The sequence below is a fragment of the Psammomys obesus genome, unplaced genomic scaffold, assembly GCF_907164565.1.
Source record: "Psammomys obesus unplaced genomic scaffold, mPsaObe1.curated_primary_1811, whole genome shotgun sequence".
Taxonomy (NCBI): Eukaryota; Metazoa; Chordata; class Mammalia; order Rodentia; family Muridae; genus Psammomys; species Psammomys obesus.
In genome coordinates this window covers 7,966,324-7,989,114 of record NW_026596143.1, presented here as the reverse complement: position 1 = coordinate 7,989,114, position 22,791 = coordinate 7,966,324, and the positions used below count along the sequence as shown (strand labels likewise).

The 22,791-nt window shown below is 39.2% G+C and overlaps 1 protein-coding gene across 4 annotated transcripts in view; it reads right to left on the bottom strand.

The window, feature by feature from the left end:
• The window catches only part of Unc5d (unc-5 netrin receptor D), a 543,514-nt gene that overhangs the window by 195,933 nt on the left and 324,790 nt on the right, over positions 1-22,791 (bottom strand). For all 4 annotated transcript variants that reach the window (XM_055593498.1, XM_055593499.1, XM_055593500.1 and 1 more), the window contains exon 3: positions 21,545-21,688. In XM_055593498.1, coding sequence (XP_055449473.1) covers positions 21,545-21,688 — 144 coding nt within the window. The remainder of the gene's footprint in view (positions 1-21,544; positions 21,689-22,791) is intronic.

Sequence of the window (22,791 nt, the reverse complement as noted above, 5' to 3'; positions counted from 1 at the left end):
ATTAGAGTGCCCGTCTTAAACAGAAGTTGCAAGGCCACAGAGGGGACATTATCTGTGGTTATTCTCTGACTACTCTACACATGCATTCTTGTGCCCACGCATACATACATGTACACAAACATACAGTCACTTAACTTACTATCACCTCCTTTTTAGCATTATCTTCTCATGTCTTTATTTCTAATCTCTAAGCATACTTCCTTTTCTACTTTTCTTGAATCATAGAAGGATACTCTCCTGACATTTTTCTATCAGTATTTATTGACAGGGTAGAGTATGAATGCTATCTTCCCTTTGATATTATCACAGTTGTATATAAGATATCGATCTTATTGTTAATACAAAGAAAGTAAACTGAAATGCATATATGATACATAATATTAAATATTTTAGATATGGCTGAAGAACATAATACTCTCTCATCTATAAATGCCAAATTGTTTGATACTATTCTCTCTGCTATAGGAAAAATCCTAAAATGAAATTATTCAACAATTCAAATCTTTACCTCTCAATGATTATGGATGCTTTGTTTACATTCATGTGTGTATGCATTTGGCAAAACTTCAGGGATGAATAGAAACATTCACATTCACAAACATCAAACACAAGAAACAATATCCTGCTTGTAGAAGGAATGTCTTGTGTATTGTATAGATGCAGGACCTGTCAATAATAAATCTTATGGCCTACAGCTTAGGAAGGAAATAGGAGGTGGAAAATTCAGGAGGAAGAAAGAATTCTGGGATAGAACTAGGCACACAAGTGTCAGCTGGCAAGATGTGAGGAAGATGAATGCATGGTGTCTGAACTCAGGTAACCAAGCTACGTGTGGCAAAATGGAGATTAGTATAATGGGTTATTTTAGTTATGATCTAGTCAGAGAAGAGCTAAGCTATATGGGCTAGGTATTTATATAATATAAAATGAGCCTCATGGTCATTATTTCAGGAGCTTAGGGACATAAGGAAAAAAAAAAATCCACCTACAAAAACGATTGCTTTTAGAGTTCCTGCACCTGGTCTGTACTGTATGCAGAGACAGTAGTCTGGGCAGAAGAGCATTATATTTCATGTTATTGTATCTAGTTTCACTCTCACCACATCTGTCAAAGAAAGAAGCTAACATTACATAGCCTTCGAAACTCAGTGAACAGTGAATTCAAGCACTCTTCCAATTTTATTTTAGTTGTGGGACAGGTGGCAAACTTTTCATGTGTTTGGATTTTTGTCACATCTCTATGTTTTGTTTTGAATTCAGGGCATCCCCTCCCTCAGGTTCATGTCTCTGGACTCCTGGTCTCTTGCTGGTAGTACTGTCTGGAAAGGATGTAGGAGCTCTGGGGCCCAGGACCCAAAGGTGGGGCTTAAGAGTTATAGCTCTGCCATTCTATATTCCTCTACAAAGAATTTTCTGTTTACCTCTGTGCCCTATTTTTTAATTGGATTGCTTGATTTGTTGTTTTTTAACTTCTTTATTTCTTTATATATTCTGGATATCAGCCCTCTGTCAGATGTAGGGTTGGTGAAGATTCTTTTGTTCTGACGACAGTGTCTTTTGCTTTACAGAAGCTTTCCAGTTTCATGAGGTCCCCTTTATTGATTATTGCTCTTAGAACCCATGCTGTTGGTGTTCTGTTCAGAAGTTGTCTCCTGTGCCAATGAGTTCTAGGCTCTTCCCCACTTTTTCATTGAACTGATTTAGTGTGTCTGGTTTTATGTTGAGGTCTTTGATCTACTTGGACTTTAGTTTTGTGCAGGCTGACAAATATGGATCTATTTTCATTTTTCTGCATTTCCAGTTGGGCCAGAAACACTAAAAGAAATGTCCAATGTCCTTAATCATCAGGGAGATGAAAATCAAAACCACCCTGGGATTTCTTTCACCTTACACCCATCAGAATGGCTAAGATCAAAAACTCAAGTGACAACACATGCTGGAGAGGTTGTGGAGAAAGGGGAACCCTCCTCCAGTGCTGGAGGGGATGTAAACTTGTACAGCCATTTGGAAATCAATAGGGTGCTTTCAGACAATTAGTAATAGTGCTTCCTCAAGATCCAGCTATACCACTCCTAGGCATATATATCCAAAAGATGCTCAAGTACACAACAAGGACATTTGCTCAACCATGTTTGTCGCAGCTTTATTTATAATACTCAGAACCTGGAAACAACCCAGATATCCCTCAACGGAGGAATGGATACAAAAATTGTGGTACTTTTATGCAATGGAATACTACTCAGCAATTAAAAACAAGGAAATCATGAAATTTGCATGCAAATAGTGGGATCTAGAAAAGATCATCCTGAGTGAGATATATCAGAAACAGAAAGACACACATGGCATATACTCACTTATAAGTGGATACTAGATCTATAAGATAGGATAAACATACTAAAATCTGTATACTTAAAGAAGATAAACAAGAAAGAGGACCCTGGGTAAGATAATCAATCTTCACTTAGAAAGACATATGTGATGGATATTGGAAGTAGGAGAAAATAAGTAACAGGGCAGGAGCCTACCACCGAGGGCCTCTGAAAGACTCTTCTTAGCAGTGTATCAAAGAAGATACTGAGACTCATAACCAAACCTTAGGCAGAGTGCAGGGAATCATATGAAAGAAGGGGAAGTTAGTATGACCTGGAGAGGACAGGAGCTCCACAAGATCCAAATATATCTGGGCACAGGGGACTTTTCTGAGACTGATTCTCCAACCAAGAACTATGTATGGATATAATCTACATCCTGCTTAGATGTAGCCCATGGCAGCTCAGTATCCAAGTGTGTTCCCTAGTAAAAGGAACAGGGACTATTTCTGACATGAATTCAATGGCTGGCTCTTTAACCTCTTCCCCCCCCCCCCTCGAGGGAGGAGCAGCCTTGCTAGGCCACAGAGGAGGACATTGCAGCCAGTTCTAGTGAGACCTGATAAGCTAGGATCAGATGGAAGGGGAGGAGGACCTCCTCTATCAGTGGACTTAGATAGGGGCAGGGAGGAGAGGAAGGAGGAAGGATGGGATTGGGAGGGAATAAGGGAGGGGCCTACAGCTGGGATACAAAGTAAATAAATGTAACTAATAGAAAAAATATAAATTTAATTTAAAAAAGAGTTATAGTTCAAGTCACTCTCTGCTTCTTGATCCCCAGAGACAACTGGGCTTCAGCTATCATGCCTTTATTAAAAACTATGTACTTATTCTCTGTCTTCTTCACATACACTGTGTGTGTGTGTGTGTGTGTGTGTGTGTGTGTGTGTGTCTAACTCCCATGTGTGACATCATCAGTATAAACCAATTCACTATATTTCCTATTTCTGCATCGTTATTTGTCACTCTTGTTAGCCTGTACACTTCTACAGTAGAATGTAAATAAGGCTCAAGATGACTGAAAACAAAGTTAGAGGGAGAGAGAAGAAACGCAAAGTGAGGAAGCCAGGAACATGGCTTGGTTATAAATCATATAATCAGCAACAAGTCTTCCAGAGTCGGCAGTACCTGCTCCTAAGTGGCATATCTTTGGCTGGGCCATAGGACACATCAGCCTCTGCTTCCTCACCCCATGCCCTGTTTGTTTGTTTTTTCCCTCATTTTCCTTCCATGCTACTATGTTAGAAAAGTCATTGTAGCACACAAAAATCAATAAAAATTCAATTCCGCATAAGAGTTCTCTGCAGCTCAGCAACACTAGGGAGTTACCGGCTCATTCAATGTTCTGGCAGTTAATGCAATGAAATAAAAATAATTTACTCATTCAAACCAAATCAGCCAGTGAAAAATCATAGACATTTGTTAATAGTCATAGTCAAAGCCATTTGTTAAGATGCAGGAGGATGACACAATGTCCCATTAATTGTCCAACTACACTGGTTTCAAATCGGGTATGAATCTTTCCCACTGTTTCTTCAGAAGGAACAACAAACCACATTTGTCATACATAAAAGGAATTTGTAACTCAGCCAAAGGCAGGTCATTTGTTGTAATAAAAGGGCTGATTCAAAAGCATAGCAGATGCCCAGCAGATAATGGAAGTCAGGGCCCAGTGCCTCTATTTGGTCTGCCTCCGTCCTGGGCCCTAAACAGTAATGGCCTGAGAAGTCAGTTACTGACTCCAGTTCCCCAGAGAAACATAGGAAGAACATTCTGCCAGTTGACAGCTTGGCTAAACTCCTGCTTTGCTTTACATTCTGATTACTCATATTGATACCAGCTATTCAAAATATTCAGCTCATTGTGTCGGGTCTGATTGCCGTTGTGAGGGGTCTTTGAGTAACCACTGCTGGTAAGACAGACTTCCACATGAAGATTCTTATATGCCAGCAACATAGATGAGGCATTTCTATCCCTTTTTCCTAAAATCCCTGAGTATTTCAGCGATTCCAGCTGTAACTAACTCCTGCTGATAAACCCTGTAGCAACAGCAGAAGGCCAATTCTGCCATAGACGAGCCAACATGGTACTCTACATGTGATTTTCTCCCTCAGACAACAACAATCTACTGCCTGTACCTAATGACACCCTGTGATCTTTGGTGGAAGTAAAGAATTCTGGCACACAGAGACTTTTAGAAGCTGATAGCATGGTCATAAAATAACTTCAGGGCCATGAGATACTTTGTGCTCTATAATTCTGCTGGGAGATGGCTGTCATTCATAAAATATTTTATAACTAGCATTGTCTATCATTCCCCTCCCAACTAGTAGCATAAACTGTTAGGCAGAAGTGGCAGCAGAAGAGGCCTGGCTTTCCCAGAGGTGGGGACATTGGTGGTGGCTAGAGACAGCTACAAGTTTGTGAAAGCACTTTGAGAATTTAACCTGTTTTCTACTGAGGTCCTCCCAACAAAGGACACTACATTGTGTTTCGCTTCTCTTGTTTGTAATGACAAAAAGAAGTGCATTCATAAGCTATCAAAACCTGAGAATATGTGACAGTTAGGAAGCTAGAAATCTTAATTATTAATCTGAGATAGGTGGAAGCTGGGCCTTCAATGAACAAAATCAGTCTCAAGAGAACCGTATCTCAAGAAGTTGTAAAATGACTACACAGGAAGAAAAAAAAGACACAGCATAACTCCATCAGCTCAGCTGCTGTTAAGTCCTTTCAGTACACACTTTGTATCTGTTCCTCTGTTCTACCCAAGCCAGTGTCCTCTTAGTTTTCTGTCAGGGTAAACCCAACTTCATCATGGCCATGAATTCCTGCTTCTCTTATGCTTTTAACTTTTTGTTATCAGCACCAATTACTTCTTCTTAGCATCAGGTCATACTCAGATAAGGGTCCTTTAATCTTCATGAATAAGATTTCTTTTTTTTAATTTTATTTTTTTCTTATCAGTTACATTTTATTAACTCTGTATCCCAGTCGTGTCCCAATCCCTCATTCCCCCCCAATCCCACCCTCCCTCTCTCATCTCCACCGTGCCCCTTTCCAAGTCCGCTGATAGGGGGACCTCCTCCCCATTCATCTGATCCTGTTTTATCAGGTATCTTCATGACTGGCTGCAAAGCTCTCCTCTGTGGCCTAACAGGACTGCTCCTCCCTTGGGGGGTGGGGAGGCCAAAGAGCCAGTCATTGAGTTCCTGTTAGAAATAGTCCTTGTCCCCCTAACTTTGGGAAACCAATTGGTTACTGAGCTACCACAGGCTACATCTGAGTGGAGGTTCTAGGTTATATCCATACATGGTCCTTGATTGAATGTCAGTCTCAGAAAAGACCCTGTGCCCAGATATATTTGGTCCTTGTGGAGCTCCTATCCTTTCCCCATCAGACTAACTCCCCTTCTTTCTTATGATTCCCTGTACTCTGCCAAAGGTTTGGTCATGAGTCTTTGCTTTGAAAACACTGCTAGTTAGAGTCTTTCAGATGCGCACAGTTCATAATGGCCAAAGTATGGATAGCTTTCTAGGTACATATTTTTGGCCCAATGGGTACATGTGGTATACATGTGGTATACATGTGGTGCACAGCATGACCAACATGTCTGAGAAACCACTTAGCACAACTTCCCCCAGGAAGGAGCTACAGGTAGGGGCACTACATAAAGAAAGCACACAGATTAAGGATTTCTTGTGTTTGCTTTGTCTCCAAGTGACAAGGAAGGATTTCCTAAATCTTGGAAATATTAATTACCTGGATTCTTACCTGAAAGATAGCTGAAGTGTCAATGAATTATACTAAAACATTTCAACAATCTTTGACAGAAAATATATGAAAAACTTAAAAAATTATTAGGTAAAAATACGCCATGTTTTTAAGGTATTAAATAAGATAGATATATAGTAATGTGATATTTTATGTCTTTTTATCATGCCCCATGTGATATTGTATGGAGAAAATACCTATAAATCCCATAATCTGCATGCTAGTGTGATTACTCTTTTTGGAATGCTAATGGGAAATTGAGTTAAAGGTGAATACAGACAACCACCAAATCAAAGTACTTTTGATGAAAGAAGGCAAAATCCAGAGATACAGTGGGAAATTCATCAGCTTTTCTGGGCTGCTCAATTCTCAAGCAGCACACACAGAGTTCATCTTCTTCCTGCTATTCCCAACTTTAAGGTGCTTTATTCACACTTACAAGCACTGACTTGCCGCTGGGCATCTTGATGAGCCTTCCAACACACAATGGACTCCATGGTTGATAGAACCAAGTTTTAAGACCCACCCAGACATAAAGAATCATCCCTGACTTTCCTGCATGACCTCCACAGCCCAGCACAGGAAATTAGAGAGCTATGAACTTGCAATGAGTTTCAGAAGAAATGACCTAAATATAACCTCAAGCATTCAATGCTCACCACCTCATTCTGATTCAGTACCATGACTACAGAGAGAGGGGAGAGAAAAGGGGAAGAAAGAGGCACAAAGCCTGCAGCAAGAAGAAATATATTTTAACTGCACCGTTGGATCTTTGATTGTTCCCTCACCCTGATCCCCCTGAGGTCAGGAAGGTTAACTAGGACAAGATGTGGCCAGTGTCACGAGTACTGCAACATAGAATAGCCACAAAATACCTAGCACCTCCTCGCCCCAAAGTACACCTTTGTAGAAAGACAAAAAATAAAAACAAAACAACAACAAAAATCAGATTTGCTTTCCTTAAACCCATCTTACAACATCATGGAAAATCCAGGTAATTATTTAAACCAAAAATTTGTTATAACCAAATCAATAGTTGATGCTAAAAATGATGAGATCTAGTAAATATTTTGTATGAATTAAACGCTACAAAGAAACCTGACTACTTGCTCTTGGGGATACTTTCCAGGAAAACAGAATCAAAGAGTGAGCTGAACCAGGATCATCTGGAGAAAATTGAGGAAGAAAAGAAATCTACCATCACTTCAACAGAGAAAGAGGAAACACCATAGAAATGGGGTTAATTCTCAAGGAGTCATGGTAAATTTGGAGAGTCATTTGGGGGATTTGAGCTGTGGGAAGAGCATAATCTAGTCCTTTTTTTTTTTTCTTTTGCCAAATTAAAAAATAAATAATCTAATTCTTTGAGAATTTTAGAGAACGTAATTTGAATACATTTATCCTTACTTTACCCCCAACTCCTCCTCACCCCTGCACCCTTTCCCAACTTTATATTACTCTATATTTTTAATAAGTTAATGAGCACAATTTGCTTTACTCGTGTTCATGAATGAGGGCAAGCCACTTCAGTATGATGGACTACAAGGGACCAAGTTCCTAAAGAAAACTGACTCCCCCTTCCCCTGAAGCCACCAACTGTCTACAGCTGCTCAGCTGGGCGAAAGACTCATGAGCTCTTCCCTTAGTCAGTAGGCAGAAGAAAGGCCAGACACTACCTAGTCGCCAAGCATTCCTGTCCTCCCTACTAAGGATTATGATTTCAATGGTCTTAAGCAAAGCTGAGTGACCTTAATTTCTGAGTTTCTCATGGGAGTATTTTTTTATGGCAAGTTTTAGCAATCAGTAGAATTTAAGGCTGGTTGGCCAAGTCCAGAACTCAAGTCTAGATTTCCTGATTTGACTTCTTTGTTTTCTTTTGTTCCTATTTCTTCCTTGAAAATATTTAGAAAGGAAGTCTTTCAAGTCTTCGTGTTTACATTATAACATCATCTAGCCCTGAAAAGGTTACTTCTAGCCACATACTAGCTCTTCTCTATATAGTTCAATTGTTGGACTACATTGCTCTACTTCATACTTTCTATCTTCCTGCTAATTCCTTGGTCTACACAATCTCATATCTACTCTCTCATTCTTTGTCCTGGGTCAATGACAGCTCTCATGTTAAAACTAATGTGCATATCTAAAATATTCCCATAATTTATAGGTAACATTGAGAGCTTGACCATTTATTTCTCATTACCATCTCCACTTATTTTTTCTCTTGCCTTTATCTTCTTTGTGAGTTCTTCTCTTTCTCCCCTCCCATCATACAAAATTTAATTCGGGGCTCACCATCTTTTCCATTTCTACCAATAGTTTGAGAATTGGAGAAAACATGGAATAGTAAAGTAGCTTAGGTATTCCCACTAAAAATGGTTCCTTCAGTAGTTCCAATAGAAAATAATCCTAATCATTGATATTTCAAAGGACTCTGATTTAGGGCTTATCATTTATTTTATATCCTGGTCTTCAGGTTCAAAAGTCCAATTTCAAAATTAAAAACTGTCTATTAACTAGCACATAAGTCATAAATATCTTCACACACCATGGTCAAACACTGAACTTGATACTTTGTTCCTGAAACTCATTTCTGTTGCAATAGTCATAATTATTCTTGACAGAATAACTAGAAATTCCATTACTTACACAAGAAACCCAGAAAGCCCCATTTCTAACATACCTAAAATTCTCTACGTTATCTTCTCAGTTTCATATTTCAACAGCCCTATGCTCATATTATTGTCCCTTTTCTGGATCCTCAACTTTGTCCCATTCTCTTTAATTTGCACCATCTGTACAAACATTTAGGCCCCAAGCAGCAATGTTGTTCTCTTTAAATCCTTTAGGCACACCAAATTGGAAGGATGGGTGTTTTGAGACAGTAAATCACCTCTGCGTTGCATGTAAAACCTCAATGGGCCAAACCATGTCCTGGATGAATTTGAAGTCTTAGCTGAGGATTCCCATACCTTTACCAGCTGACCTACCTGCTTCTCTCAACTTGTATTTTTTCATGTTATTTTGTGTTTTATTTTCTATAATCATGTTTTAAATATCATAGTCTGAATGTCTGCTCATATCTGGTGATCAAAACAATCTTGGGTTTTGGACCACTGCAGAGTGTGAAGGCTTCATAATTAAGGACTGTCAACCGATAAGGTCAGCACAAATATTCCAAAATTCAAAAATCTAGAAAATTCGAAACCCTCTGCCCAAGCATTTCGGATAAGAGACAGTCATCCTAAACATGCATCATTTTTTTTTTTCCACCCAAGTTGTCTTCTGTGGTCACATCCAAGTTCCTTTTATTCAACAGTGTGCAAATTCCTTTCCAGCTAAATCCTCAGTCTTTCTCTGGAATTATCTTTCCTAGTAACTTGTCCTGCTGGGCTCCTCATGCACACTGAGAATATCAGTGGCCATGCTCCACTGAAAATTCTTATTTACAAGTGTATTGCTCTCGTTACACTGTGAGCTCCTCAAAGGTAGGAACAGTATTTTGTTCTTGGGCTGCCTAAAACATGCAGGCTACAGAACTATTCACAGAGGCCCTTAAGTCAGCATCCCTCTGCTTACCGTAATCCTGTCTTTCCATACTTAGGTAAAAAAAAAAAAAACTTGACACTAACCTAAGACGAATCACTAGGCACAAAAAGTATGCAAAGATTTTGAGACTTATCCTTTTTGTTGTTATTATTTATTTTGATTTCCAACTGTTAGTGTAAAGACTGAGTATAGATTGAAGCAAAATCTATATTCCCTTTGCCAATAAAGCTTACTGAGGTCTGAACAGAAATGGCCATCTTCGGGAAATTCAAGGTGAATTTCACTAAAGGAATTCAGATCGAATTAACCTGTGATTTCATTGAAAGGCAGTGGCTATGTTCTGCAAATTCTTCTTGGTAAAATAATGACTGGTAATAAATAGCATGAAAGAAACTTCTCTGGGGAAATTTCATTTCTCACTAACACATTTTTTTTTCAGTAGACCTCATCTTTAAGGTTGTCACTCATAAATGTGCATGTGTTGGACAAAAGTAGACCAATTTTTATAAGTATTGCATAAGCCATTTTTGTTGTTGTTGTTCAAAGAAACACAGTTTCTATAGATTTAACTTTTTCATACTCCATGATGATAAACTTCTACTGGCAAGAAAGGCGGGGCCATCTATGGGTGGAGTCTAAGAAGATATGGCACACAAAATGCTTTGATGTTTATAGCTGCATCCTCAAAATTCATTCAGACTCATCATTTTGTCCCATACCTTTTAAGATCATTTCTACCAGACCTAAGAAGATTAAGTTCCATGCTGTATCCATGTAGTATCATGCATGGAAAGTAAACTAAGCTTAAAGATATTAAAAAGAAATTGCATTTGTTCGGAATACATACATTTTCATTATTCTCCCCTAATGTCGAAACAGTAGAGTACAATACAGTACTATAGAAATTAATATAGAAAAGGTGGAACAACTCCAACAACAACAAAAGAATGCCCAATTCAAAATGCTCCTAAATCTGATGATCAAAAACTTTGTGAATCTGGAATATGTCTGATTTTTGATGTTTGGGTTGGAGAAGCTCAATGAGGGAAGTAGTTGTAGTTACCCCAACATCACCTAGATTCATAAAGCTGAAAACTTCTGGTCCCAAGCCTTTAAGACAAATGACATTAGTACGATGTCATTTAATATAAGGTACTTGAACAACAAAGGGTTTATACTGCAGGACCCTAAAATCTTATGTACACTGAGGACTTCAGAGAGGTAAGACACAGTGATCTTGTGGCTTCTCTAGTATCTTACATACAGATAGCATTTTAAGGAAATCGTTCGAAATGATCTATCATGTCAAATGTTCTTTAATATAATTTTTCCAATGTCTTCCTGCAAGTACATTAATATTGTATACATTTAGAAAGACCAATGTTGATATCATTAGTGTCAGTTCATTATAGGAGAATATATCTCATTGACTGTCCCATTGCTAATGATATTAAACTAGTCACTTAGCTAAGATAGAATATGTAGAATTTTCTACTACAAACCTACTAGCTTAAGAAGTAGTTGTGGAGACTGAGATTATGTAAACATGCTAAAAACCCTGAATAATTTCAGGACCTATTACACTGCTCCTCTGTATTCACTGAGATTATGATAGACATAACAGACCATGAGAGACTTTATTCTATAGTAAACAAGGATTATCCCTATCCTTTCTTTATTCTGTCTCTGTCTCTCTCTGTATATGTGTATGTATATCCAGTGTATATGTGGAAGCCAGAGGTCGACATTAAGTATTGTCCTTTATTGTTCTCAACCACAATTTCTCACTAAATTCATTGTTCAACAATTGGCTGTATAGGCTAGCTAGCAAACCCAAAGGATCTTTTTGTCTTTGCTTCCTAAGTGGTGGTATTACAGTTGGACACCCTGGGCCCACCTGTTTATGTGGGTGCTGGGCATCTCTACTCCATATCCCTTGATTATGCAGAACATGCTTTACCATGAGCAAACTTCTCAGCTGCTTCCTTGGGCTATTCATACAATTCTTTACTATTTTTTATTTCTATGCTCAGATTGTCCAAGTGAGGATAGCCCCCTCTTGTGTACTGTACAATGGAAAAGGGACATTAGACAAAATAACTGATCATTATGCTTCCAAATTATATATCAAAAAGGAGAAAAGAAGCCTGAGGAATCACTTGGGTTACAAGAAGCAAAGGAGGTTCCATAAACAACTATAACACAGGAACTAGACCTCTTCTACAAAGCAATATTTCTGCACATTGGCAAAGAGTGAATAGTTATTTAAGTTGGGCAATAATATTTTATCAAAGTCTTTTAATAATTACACTATAGCTATGTCATAAAATGTATTTAGTAAGGGCAAAGAAGGGAGAAATAGTACTGTATTAAAAATTCCACAAATGTCTGCATATAATATATATAGTCCATTGATATATATCACTAAAGGATAGTGTGTACACATTTAAAAAAATATAATGGAATCAAAGAATTCCTGTTGCCAGAGACTTCAATGCTGGGGTGAATGTGCAGCTCTATGTATCTGCATGGGTTTGTGGTTTCTTTTGTAAACAGAACTGCTATAAGATCAGTTGTGTAAACACTGAGGAAGTATAGGTGTCTTGTACATGACATGTGTCTAACGGGTGACTGTAGGATTACTTTTTCATTCTTTTAATTATAACCTTTTAGCGAATTCCTATTACTAAAAATATATTTATTTCAGAACAGTTTCACAGGGTAGGTTGGCAGTAGCCCCATCCATATCATATGGAAAAATGCCACCTGGGTAAGCAAGTACAAAACAACACAAAGATGCACTTCTCAGAACACATCCCACTGTTCAGGGGGAGAAGATCCTACAGATATAAAAACAGAAAGAGTGGTAACAGTCAGCAGGGTCAGTGTTAACCTGAAGATTCTCAATGAGTGGCTTACAGAAATTCTGTGCAGTGTGCTATAACGTTAAGGTCTATTATTACGTCAGAAATTTGCTTGAGACGCATCTTAATGTTGGCTTTGCTTTTTATTTAGCTTTATGACGTAGAACCTGTGTTCAGCTTCCAAGTGCTGGGATTATATGATATTTACGGAGTGCAGAGGACTGAATGTAGAACATTGTGAATGCTGGGCAGTCACTCTACTAACAAAGCAGCACTTTGCACTCTTGATATCATTTCAAAATGTGTAAACAACCCTACTATCCTCCATCTTAGCTACAGATCTAACATAATTATAAATTCTCAGATGTCCCTGGATTCTCCATGTATACTGCAGAGAGAAAGCTGCTGTAGGGGATCACTCTTCCACCATTGTTCATGTCTAGTTCCAAACTCTACTCATAATTCTCACCTTAGTATCTAGACCCAGTTACACTGCTCCTGGCTTTGTAGTACAATGGTCCTCTCTCAAATAATCTATGATACAATTTGACAATGTCCCTAGCTTTCTAAGGCCACATATTTCCTTTTTTATACAACTGCTACATATATAACCTGTATTTTCAGAGGTGGCTTTGCTTGTGCAATGTTCCATGCAATAGTGCAGGGCTCAATGCATGCTTTAATAGACTGTTTTTATGATCCAAACTCAACTTTTAAACATTTGAGTTTGTTCATTGTGCACTGGGGCTCTGAAAGCATCATCCCTGCTCTGTAAGCTTCCATCGCCACTTTGTACAACTCCCACACTCATTAGCACAGGGCATGGCAAGAAAACCAGCATCTGTATGGTTTCAGGTGGATGCAATCCCATCCCATGGTTTTGCCTAGCTACCAGACTCCAGCTGTATTTCAGCAACCATTGGTCCCTAGATGATTTTATGCAGTTTACGACATTATCCAGAGTCCAAGACTCTCATAACCTTCACAATATCCAATAAATTAATTTGTTGTTATAAGAAAATGATTGACCTTTGGGAGAAAAGTATACTACTGTCTTTCTTAACTTTGGGGGACATTCTGCCATGGAAAGGGAAACTTATGTTTCAATCTTTTGTGCAGTTTAAACAGGTATTGAAGACCAGTGTACACAATGTAGTTGTGTGTGGACAGAGAGTATGGGACCAGAGAAGGCAGTGTAAGCAGCTAAGGTCACATATGCAAGACAAAGGGTAACAGGGTTTTCCTCATTTCATTTCTCTTTAGACTTCTGATTTACTTACAGTGCTGACTAGTAGCAGTCAGCTCCAGACAAGGGAAGCCAAAGATGGTTCTCCCATCTTTTCCTTGGCTATAGACTCACAAGGAAGGCAGACAGCTGGGCATCATCATTATAAACAATGAAAAGATGACCTTTCATGAAGAGGAGTCAGGTTTTGCATGGGTGGCATTGCTTTTCAAAAAGATATCTACTATAAAGGTAATATATAATGTCTGCATGAGACTCAGAAGAAAAAAAAAAGGTAATAATGATAGAACCTCGATCTTAGATATAATCTAAAAAGACCTTTAGATATAATCTAAAAAGAGAAATGAATTCACAAATAAGCTCAAATAAGTATGATTATGGATATGAAAACAGTCCTAAAAATGTCATGGGAAGGTAGAGATGGCACTTGGAGTTGTGAAATGTGGATGGTGGGGCTCCTAGAAAGTAGGCTTTTTGATGTCCAAATTGGTCTCTGTGGCTGGTGCAGTCAGCAGAGTTCACAAGAGTGGTTAAGCTGAAGTCTGTGGATGTGGCAGATAGTAGGATAGTTCTCCTATATAGGCATAAGTTAAGAAGAAAGAGTCAGAGATGGGGCGATGGAGCTCTGCATGTGCTCCAGAGAGAATAGTGAACGTAGGCAAAGAAAAGATGGGGAACGAAAGCTATACCTCCTCTGTACTCCAAGCTTAAAATCTACATCCAAGCATCTAAGACAGTGGTTCTCAGCCTTCCCAAAGCTGTGACCCTTTTATTATTATTATTAATTACACTTTATTCATTTTGTATTTCCCCATAAGCCCCTCCCTCCTCCCTTCCCAATCCCACCCTTCCTCCCCTTTTTGCATGCATGCCCCTCCCCAAGTCCACTGATAGGGGAGGTCCTCCTCTCCTTCCTTCTGATCTTAGTCTATCAGATCACATCAGGAATGACTGCATTGTCTTCTTCTGTGGCCTGGTAAAGCTGTTTTCCCCTCAGGGGGAGGTGATCAAAGAGCAGGCCAATCAGATTGTGTCAGAGGCAGTCCCTCTTTCCATTACTATATAATCCACTTGGACCCTGAACTTCCATGGGCTACATCTGTGCAGGGGTTCTAGGTTATCTCCATGAATAGTCCTTGGTTTGAGTATGAGTCTCTGGGAAGTTCCCTGTGTTCAAATTTTCTTGTTCTGTTGCTCTCCTTATGGAGTTCCTGTCCTCTCCAGCTCTTGCTATTGCCCTTTTCTTACATAAAATTCCATTCACTCTGCCATTCACAGTTGGCCATCAGGCTCAGCATCAGAATGGCCAAGATCAAAAACTCAAGTGACAACACATGCTGGAGAGGTTGTGGAGAAAGGGGAACCCTTCTCCACTGCTGGTGGGAAGGTAAACTTGTACAACCACTCTGGAAATCAATCTGGCGCTTTCTCAGACAACTAGGAATAGTGCTTCCTCAAGATCCAGTCATACCGCTCCTAGGCATATATCCAAAAAAAGGCTCAAGTACACAAAAAGAACATTTGCTCAACCATGTTTGTAGCAGCTTTATTTGTAATAGCCAGAAGCTGGAAACAGCCCAGATGCCCCTCAACTGAAGAATGGATGCAGAAACTGTGGTACATCTATATAATGGAGTATTACTCAGCAATGAAAAATAAGGAAATCATGAAATTTGCAGGTAAATGGTGGGACCTGGAAAGGATCATCCTGAGTGACTTGTCCCAGAAGCAAAAAGACACACACAGTATATACTCACTCGTATAAACATACAACATAGGATAAACGCACTAAAATCGGTACATCTAAACAAAATAAGCAAAAGTGAGGACCCTAACTAAAATGCTCAATCCCCATCCTGAAAGGCAAAGAGGATGGTCATCAGAAGAAGAAGAAAACAGGAAATAACCTAGGAACCTGTTACAGAGGGCCTCTGAAATCCAGAAGAAGAAAACAGGAAACAACCTCGGAACCTGCCACAGAGGCCCTCTGAAAGCCTCTGCCCTGCAGACTATCAAAGCAGATGCTGAGGCTGATGTCCAACTGATGGGCAGAGTGAATGGACTTTTGTGTAAGAAGCTGTGACCCTTTAATACACTTCCTCATGTGGTGGCTCTCCCAATCGTAAAATTTTTTTCATTGCTAGTTTATAACTTTGCTCTTGTAATGTAAATATCTGTTTTCTAATGGGCATAGATGACCAGTGTGAAAGGGTCAGAACGCCTCTCAAGTGATTGCGACCTGTGTGCTGAGTACCACTGGTCTAAGTGTTGCCACTCACTCAAGTGCAGTTCAGCATACCTGTGAGGATTTCATGGGGGAAAGACAGGCATAAGAGGTTACATATAAAAATGTGAAGATGTACAAACATTTATTTATCCCTATATTTACTTTTGTAAGCAGGAGGCAGAGGCAGAGGCACTGGCAATTCTCAGCACATGAAATTACTTACTTAAGCCATGAAGCTGAGATACACAATGGAGACAACTTAATGTCTTTTTTTTTTTTTTTGATTTTCAAAAAGAAACCACCCTCAAAAGCAAAGGAAAATAATCCTGTTTTCACTACAGCATGTAAGTATAGAGCACCCTGTGGCTGTAAATGAGATTTTCCTAATTTCTTCATTCATTCTTGGCACAATCACAAAGATATTTTAAAAGCATCTTAAATAAACATCATATTTACATTTTATTCAGCATGTATCAAATTGTTTTATTTTAAAAGATCAACAAAATAGTGGTTTCCTACTGCGTACTCTTTCAAGTGACCAACTTGTTAGAATAGGCTCAATTATAGCATAGGAATAAGTCTATATTTCTCAGTCCCAAATTAGGAAAAGTGCCCAAGTGTCAAGAACGGTCTAATGCTACAGGCACAGCACCTCATCAGCAGATGAAGGAGCAAAAGAAAAACAGGGAATAAAAGAGAGCTCTAAGCCGCCAAATGTTCATCCATGAAAATAAACAACTACGAATAATTGAGTATTCCTGGTTTTGACAGTGGTCCAGCAGCAGATGCCGCTGCGTGCGGTCTCTTCCAGCCCAAGTGAACCAGACTGATGAGGGAGGACCTGTGGGAATCGTTCCCCACAGACAGACTTCTGCCAGCGTGGTGGGGGTCAGTGTAGGCTGCCTTTATTTATTTATTTTTACCTTTCTAAACTCACTTTGCTAACTAGGTCTCACCTATTTCCAGCCCCAGTAGTTGACTGCCAGCCAACCTCTCCCTGTTATAACATAGAGTGATTATGGAAAAATCAGTTACGATGGATAACAGGCACACTGGCTCCCAACACAGAATGTTTACACACTAGAACTTGACCACGAGGAGGTTCACAAATGACTCATAAATGAAAGAAAGAGGAAAATAACAGCCACTTTTCTCAAGAAAACACTCATGAAGTTTCCTATTATGATTCTCAGGTTTCTTAACAGAAGACAACACATAGGGCTTAGCAATACAAATACCCAAGGGAATACCCTCGGCAGACAGATGGGGCTCTGCACCACTTTGCTAATGGCTAAGTGACCTTCCCTTTCAGGAATTATCTCTACCTTTTTGCAACAAGTTGGACAAAGCAGGCACATGAAATAGTAACTGGAGTAAGTAAAAACTCCTTCAAAAATTCTCAGGACTTGTTATCAGAAGTACAGGACATACACCAACTAGCAGCATTCACACTGAGGGAGCTCACTAGACATTATCAACTAGAGACCTTATGCTAGGCTTCCTAAGTTATTTGAACTGAATCTCCAGCATTATATGAGGACCATGTTGGTTGCTGATTGGTATGATGATGGCTGTTTAAGTTTTGGAAATATTGTTCCTATGCAAGATAGCCCAATGATATCTCTTCACTGACTCACAAAATCCTTAACAATATGTACAGTTGCCTGGGCCTTCTTCCATAGTGTAACCCAGAATATCTATTATAGGAGGCACTGCTCTGCATCTGCTACTTTTACCCCCAAGAGGAGCCACTTTGAGGAACAGATGAGTCTTGAAAATCAAGAGGGTGTCATCAGAAGAAGAAAACAGGAAACATGTTAGGAACCTGCCACAGAGGGCCTCTGAAAGGCTCTGCCCTGCAGACTATCAAAGCAGACACTGAGACTTATAGCCAACTGTTGGCCAGAGTGCATGGAATTTTATGAAATAAGTGGGAAATAGATCTAGAGAGGACAGGAACTCCACAAGGAGAGCAACAGAACCAGAAAATTTGAACACAGGGGTCTTTCCAGGGACTCATACTCCAACCAAGTACCATGCATGGAGATAACCTAGAGCCCCTGCACAGATGTAGTTCAGTGTCCAAGTGGGTTCCATAGTAATGGGAAGAGGGACTGCCTCTGACATAATCTGATTGGTCTGCTCTTTGATCACCTCCCTCTGAGGGGGGAGCAGCCTTATCAGGCCACAGAAGATGACAATGCAGCCACTCCTGATGAGATCTGATAGACTAAGATCAGAAGAAAGGAAAGGGCGCCTTCCCTATCAGTGGACTTGGGGAGGGGCATGCATGAAAAAGGGGGAAGGAAGGTGGGATTAGGAGGGGAGGAGGGAGGGATTTATGGGGGGATACAAAGTGAGTAAAGTGTAATTAATAAAAGTTTAAAAAAAAAGAATGCGTTGTTTCAAAAAAAAAGAAAATCAAGAGGAATTTTCTTACTGTAGCTTCCTTTTAAAGTCAAACAACATGTAACTGGCAGCACCCAGAGAGCCTCCTGGTGTTTGTGTACAGATTAGCAGCCATGATCATATCAAGATGCTCCAGTCACTAGGTCCCTCAGCTCAATGTTCTAGTTGCCTTGGAGCTTCTTCCCTATGCAATTTAAAATTTGTTAAATCCTTAATGGCTCATTGGCTCAATGCAGGAAGCATACGGAGATCAGATGTTGAAAAAGAACAGTTTACTGAGTACTATAAAGATGACAGTAAATTGTTAAGTCCCTTTGGATGATGGTCCTCATGTTCATAAACTGCATTTATCTATCAATGATTATTTAGCACATTGAGATGCCTCTATTACTTAAAAAACAATCTTAAAATGAGGAAACATGTTAACAGTTATATCTAATTTGCCTATTCATTTTATTGAGAATGAAGACTATCCTCATCTGCAATATGCTATTTGCTAAGAAGTACTTAAAGACACAAAAGTCAGAACTCTTCTCTCTCAGTCTAATAAAAAGGAAAATTATTTTTAAAGTGTTACTCCTGCAAGCAAATAGAACATCCAAGTAAGATCCTGAAGGCATCAGCACATACACTTTTGATGCCATTACACTAGTTAAATTTCAATTTACATTTTAATGCACATTGGTCCCCAAGTCAAATGCAACATTTAATGACAAATTATGTCTTGGCTTGCATAAATATTTTTAAATAAATTAAAGAGCCTCTAACTTGCTGTATATAAAGAAATTAAAAAATACGTTGCAAATACTATTAAAGAACACATTAAGTGAATTGTATAATATGGGCAATAATGACATTCTGATATTTTTACTTGACAAAATATGTTTATGTACAAATGTGCTTATCATATGAAAAGGACAAATTAGTTTAAATCTTCAGAGAGAATAACAAGATTTTTATTAGAAAAGGATCGTATTCTACAAAGGTCAAATGATTAAAAGGAATATGATATAAGGAGAAATGCCTTTTCCATTATTAATATTCTCTTTTCTCTTCTTTTATTGTGAATAGAAGAGCAGCATAGTAAAGGCTAACCAAGGACACTTACTTAATTAGGTTCGGAGGAGATCAACCCATGTAATAGAGCAGCTATGGCATAAGACATCATCAGGTGATGGCTGGAGAGTGCTCACTGGGCCAGCTAGTTTAGGTAATTAGTACTCCTGAACACCAGTAATGCTCAGAACAGCTCTATGAAATAAGTACCTTTTCGCATATGGAGATATTAAGAACATGGAAAATGAACTATGCTGTCCACCTGTACAAAACTTAGATGAATCAGGGCAGAAATAGTAATTGAGGAAGAATGTGGAATCTAGGCTCTTCTCTCCTGTCCTAAAACACATGCAAAATAGCAGACTGCATGAGGGGAGCTGTGTGTCAGAAAGGCAAGGTTGACACCTGTGACACCCAGGTATTTGGAAGGACCAAGCATAAGGTCTAGGTAATGGAAAATTAGAACAGGTGGGTTTGAACCATTCTGTGATGAAATTTATAAACAAAAATATAAGGTTCTAACAGGCACATGGCAATCAAAATTTAAGCAAGCAAGAATGGAGATAAAAGACACCAGAAGTGAACATAGACCAGGGAAAGTATTTATAATAGTTGAAAGAATAGATGGCATCGGCCTTGGAGAAGTAAAGGAAGACAAGAAAAAAAATGAAGCTCAGAAGAAAGAAATTGTATAAACCAGTGTTGAAATCTTTCATGCTGTTCCCGCTACTCAGTTTGGATTGAGCATTACAGATATATACACTGTCTCAACTAGAGTTAAATGTTCTAGTTGGCCTGAATGAGGCCACAGAGGGACCACAGAGCTGGCCTTATTATAGGACAAACGAATGCAAACATACTTCATCTCTTAGTTGACCTGCTACTTTATAGTCATGAAATATTGGTTGGCTAATTTTAATTAACTAAATAACTACTAGAAAAAATATCTCCCAAGGCTCTCACACTGCACACGGCTTATGAGGTGACCTCTTTTTCCTGGTCTTTGAGGACCCACATGGCATCAAAGAGAGGCCTCCCAAGGTACCAGTATTGTGAAGGTGAAATGCATATTTTAAGAGGAAGATTTCATTTCTGAGGAAACATAAATGCTTTTGCAAATAGCAATTCTCTCCTATTCTTAATCCCTAAACCATCAACATCTGCTATGAAGAATTCCTTCAGTCCTCAGATAAGTCCCTCTTGTCCCATATTCTTTATGGCACTCTCAAAAGGCAGTATTTGAATAAAACAACAATAACCATCTCTGCCCTGCACCTCCCAGTTTCCTTGTATAGCATTTTTTTATAACAGTCTTAGCCATAAAAAGGAGGAGTCTAAGGATCTACAGAGGTGGGATAATGGGAATGGGTGGGATAAAGACACTTACAGGAGGAGAAATTTATATACTATAAATCATGTTTAGATTACAAAGACATCGATGCTGAAATGAGATACAGAAATCTTGGACTCTGTAGAAATTGTTCTTCCTTTCTTCTTTCCCCATCATTTTTCAGCTATGCTTTTAAAAAAATAGTTTATGCTTGGGTCAAACAAATGCAGTTTTAAAACCCATTTCCATGTTTTAAGATTCACAGGGAAGAGATTTAACAGCAGGGATAAAAATTCCTTAATGTGTTTAATGCCTTATTTTTGTTGATTGGAAAGCAGAACAGTCACTGTTCACTTCTTTCCATGAGTGGTGCAGCCCTGAACTTCATCATTGATGGGGAGAAGCAGAGTGCACTTGTATGGACTTCTTATTCTCTGGAGCATATTTTCCGGGCATTGTTAAGACATTTGAGTTCTGAAAATTCAGGCAGAATCTCTTAGGCGAACTGACTTGGTGTTTGACCTCTGGAGAACAGGAGCAAACATTTTAAATAAGTTTTTTAAGAGCTGAATTTTTTAGAGATGGGCAAGTCCATCTTGCTTTCCAATCATTTACATTCTGCAAAAGCCCAGGACATGTCCAATGGCCTCTTTACCTGTATTTAACTCTGTCCATAGACCTAGGACCCAAGGTCACCCCAAAAGTCACCCCCAAGTTACTTACAGGCTATGCGTACAGAAGCTTTCCTACTCTTGGAAGTCCCCAGGTGGCTCCATGCCACACATTGGCACCAGTAGTCCTCTGGCCCATGGAAGTCTTCCACCTGCTGCCTGGTGACATTGATAAACACTTCCCGGACCTTCAATCCTGATGGGGAGACAGAGAACATCAGGTGAGGCCAGTGTGCTTCTCAATCACAAAGTTAAGGCTGGCCAAAACCTTTTCTTTTTAATTAAACAATTCTGTTTTTAATCAAGGCAAGGTTTTAATTACCGTGACAGTAATATATTACTGCTAATTAAATTCCACCAGCTGAGTAGGCTGTAAAGCGCACACACAAAGTACCATCAGCCAACGCAGTGCCATGCAATAGAACAGTGTTCCCATTACACTGACCCGGAGCTCTCGGTCTTTGTGCAAAATGTACCATGAGAAATATGTACCAATGGTAGCGTGTCGAACCTAATCATCTCTACATACTCAGCTCAGGGACATAGTTTTAAGTTCTTATAGTCGCTACAGGGTTTTGTTGCTAAGGAAGGGTTACTGTAATAGTGTGGTTTGAAAGAAAAAAAAAAGGTAATGTAAATGTGATGGATGGTATAAATAGGCCAGAAATTCAAGAAGTGGCCCAAACAGTGGTATCAAAGGTTGAGAACAACAAAGCCTATAGGAGTCAAAGCAAATGGACTGCACACACAGGAAGCAGAGAGTTGATCTAAGCCTAACAGTCTAAGCAGAGGACCAAGGAAAAATTTCAGAGTAGTGTTATTAGTGGCTGGGGTTAGGGTTGTGAAATCAGTAAAAAAGAAACATCTGAGCTGGGATAAGGCTGAAGACTGACCTTTTCAATGAGGTTTTTATGAATCTGCATTTCCCTGCAATCATTGAAACTATGCATGGGACTTCTAACTAGGGAGTTCAAACATCTTCATTCTTCTGACCAAGGACCATGGGGTCCTTATTTAGGAAGGTTGGCTAGCCTTCATGGAGTGCCAAGGATGAAAGGGAATATTCCTCCTAGCCAAACAAGGTGGGAGTATCTATAGTCCTCATGCCCTTCTGTCCCACAGACACTGGCTGACAGTGGGTTTCACTACAGGAAGACTTAGTCAAATCCAGAGTATGAAAGTCCAGCACCACAGTATGTGCACATCAGCCAAAGATGGAATGTCCTCTTCTATCCCCATGATGTAGACAAACAACCAAGAAAACAAAGAAAAGCAAAACAAAACAAAACAAAATGACTT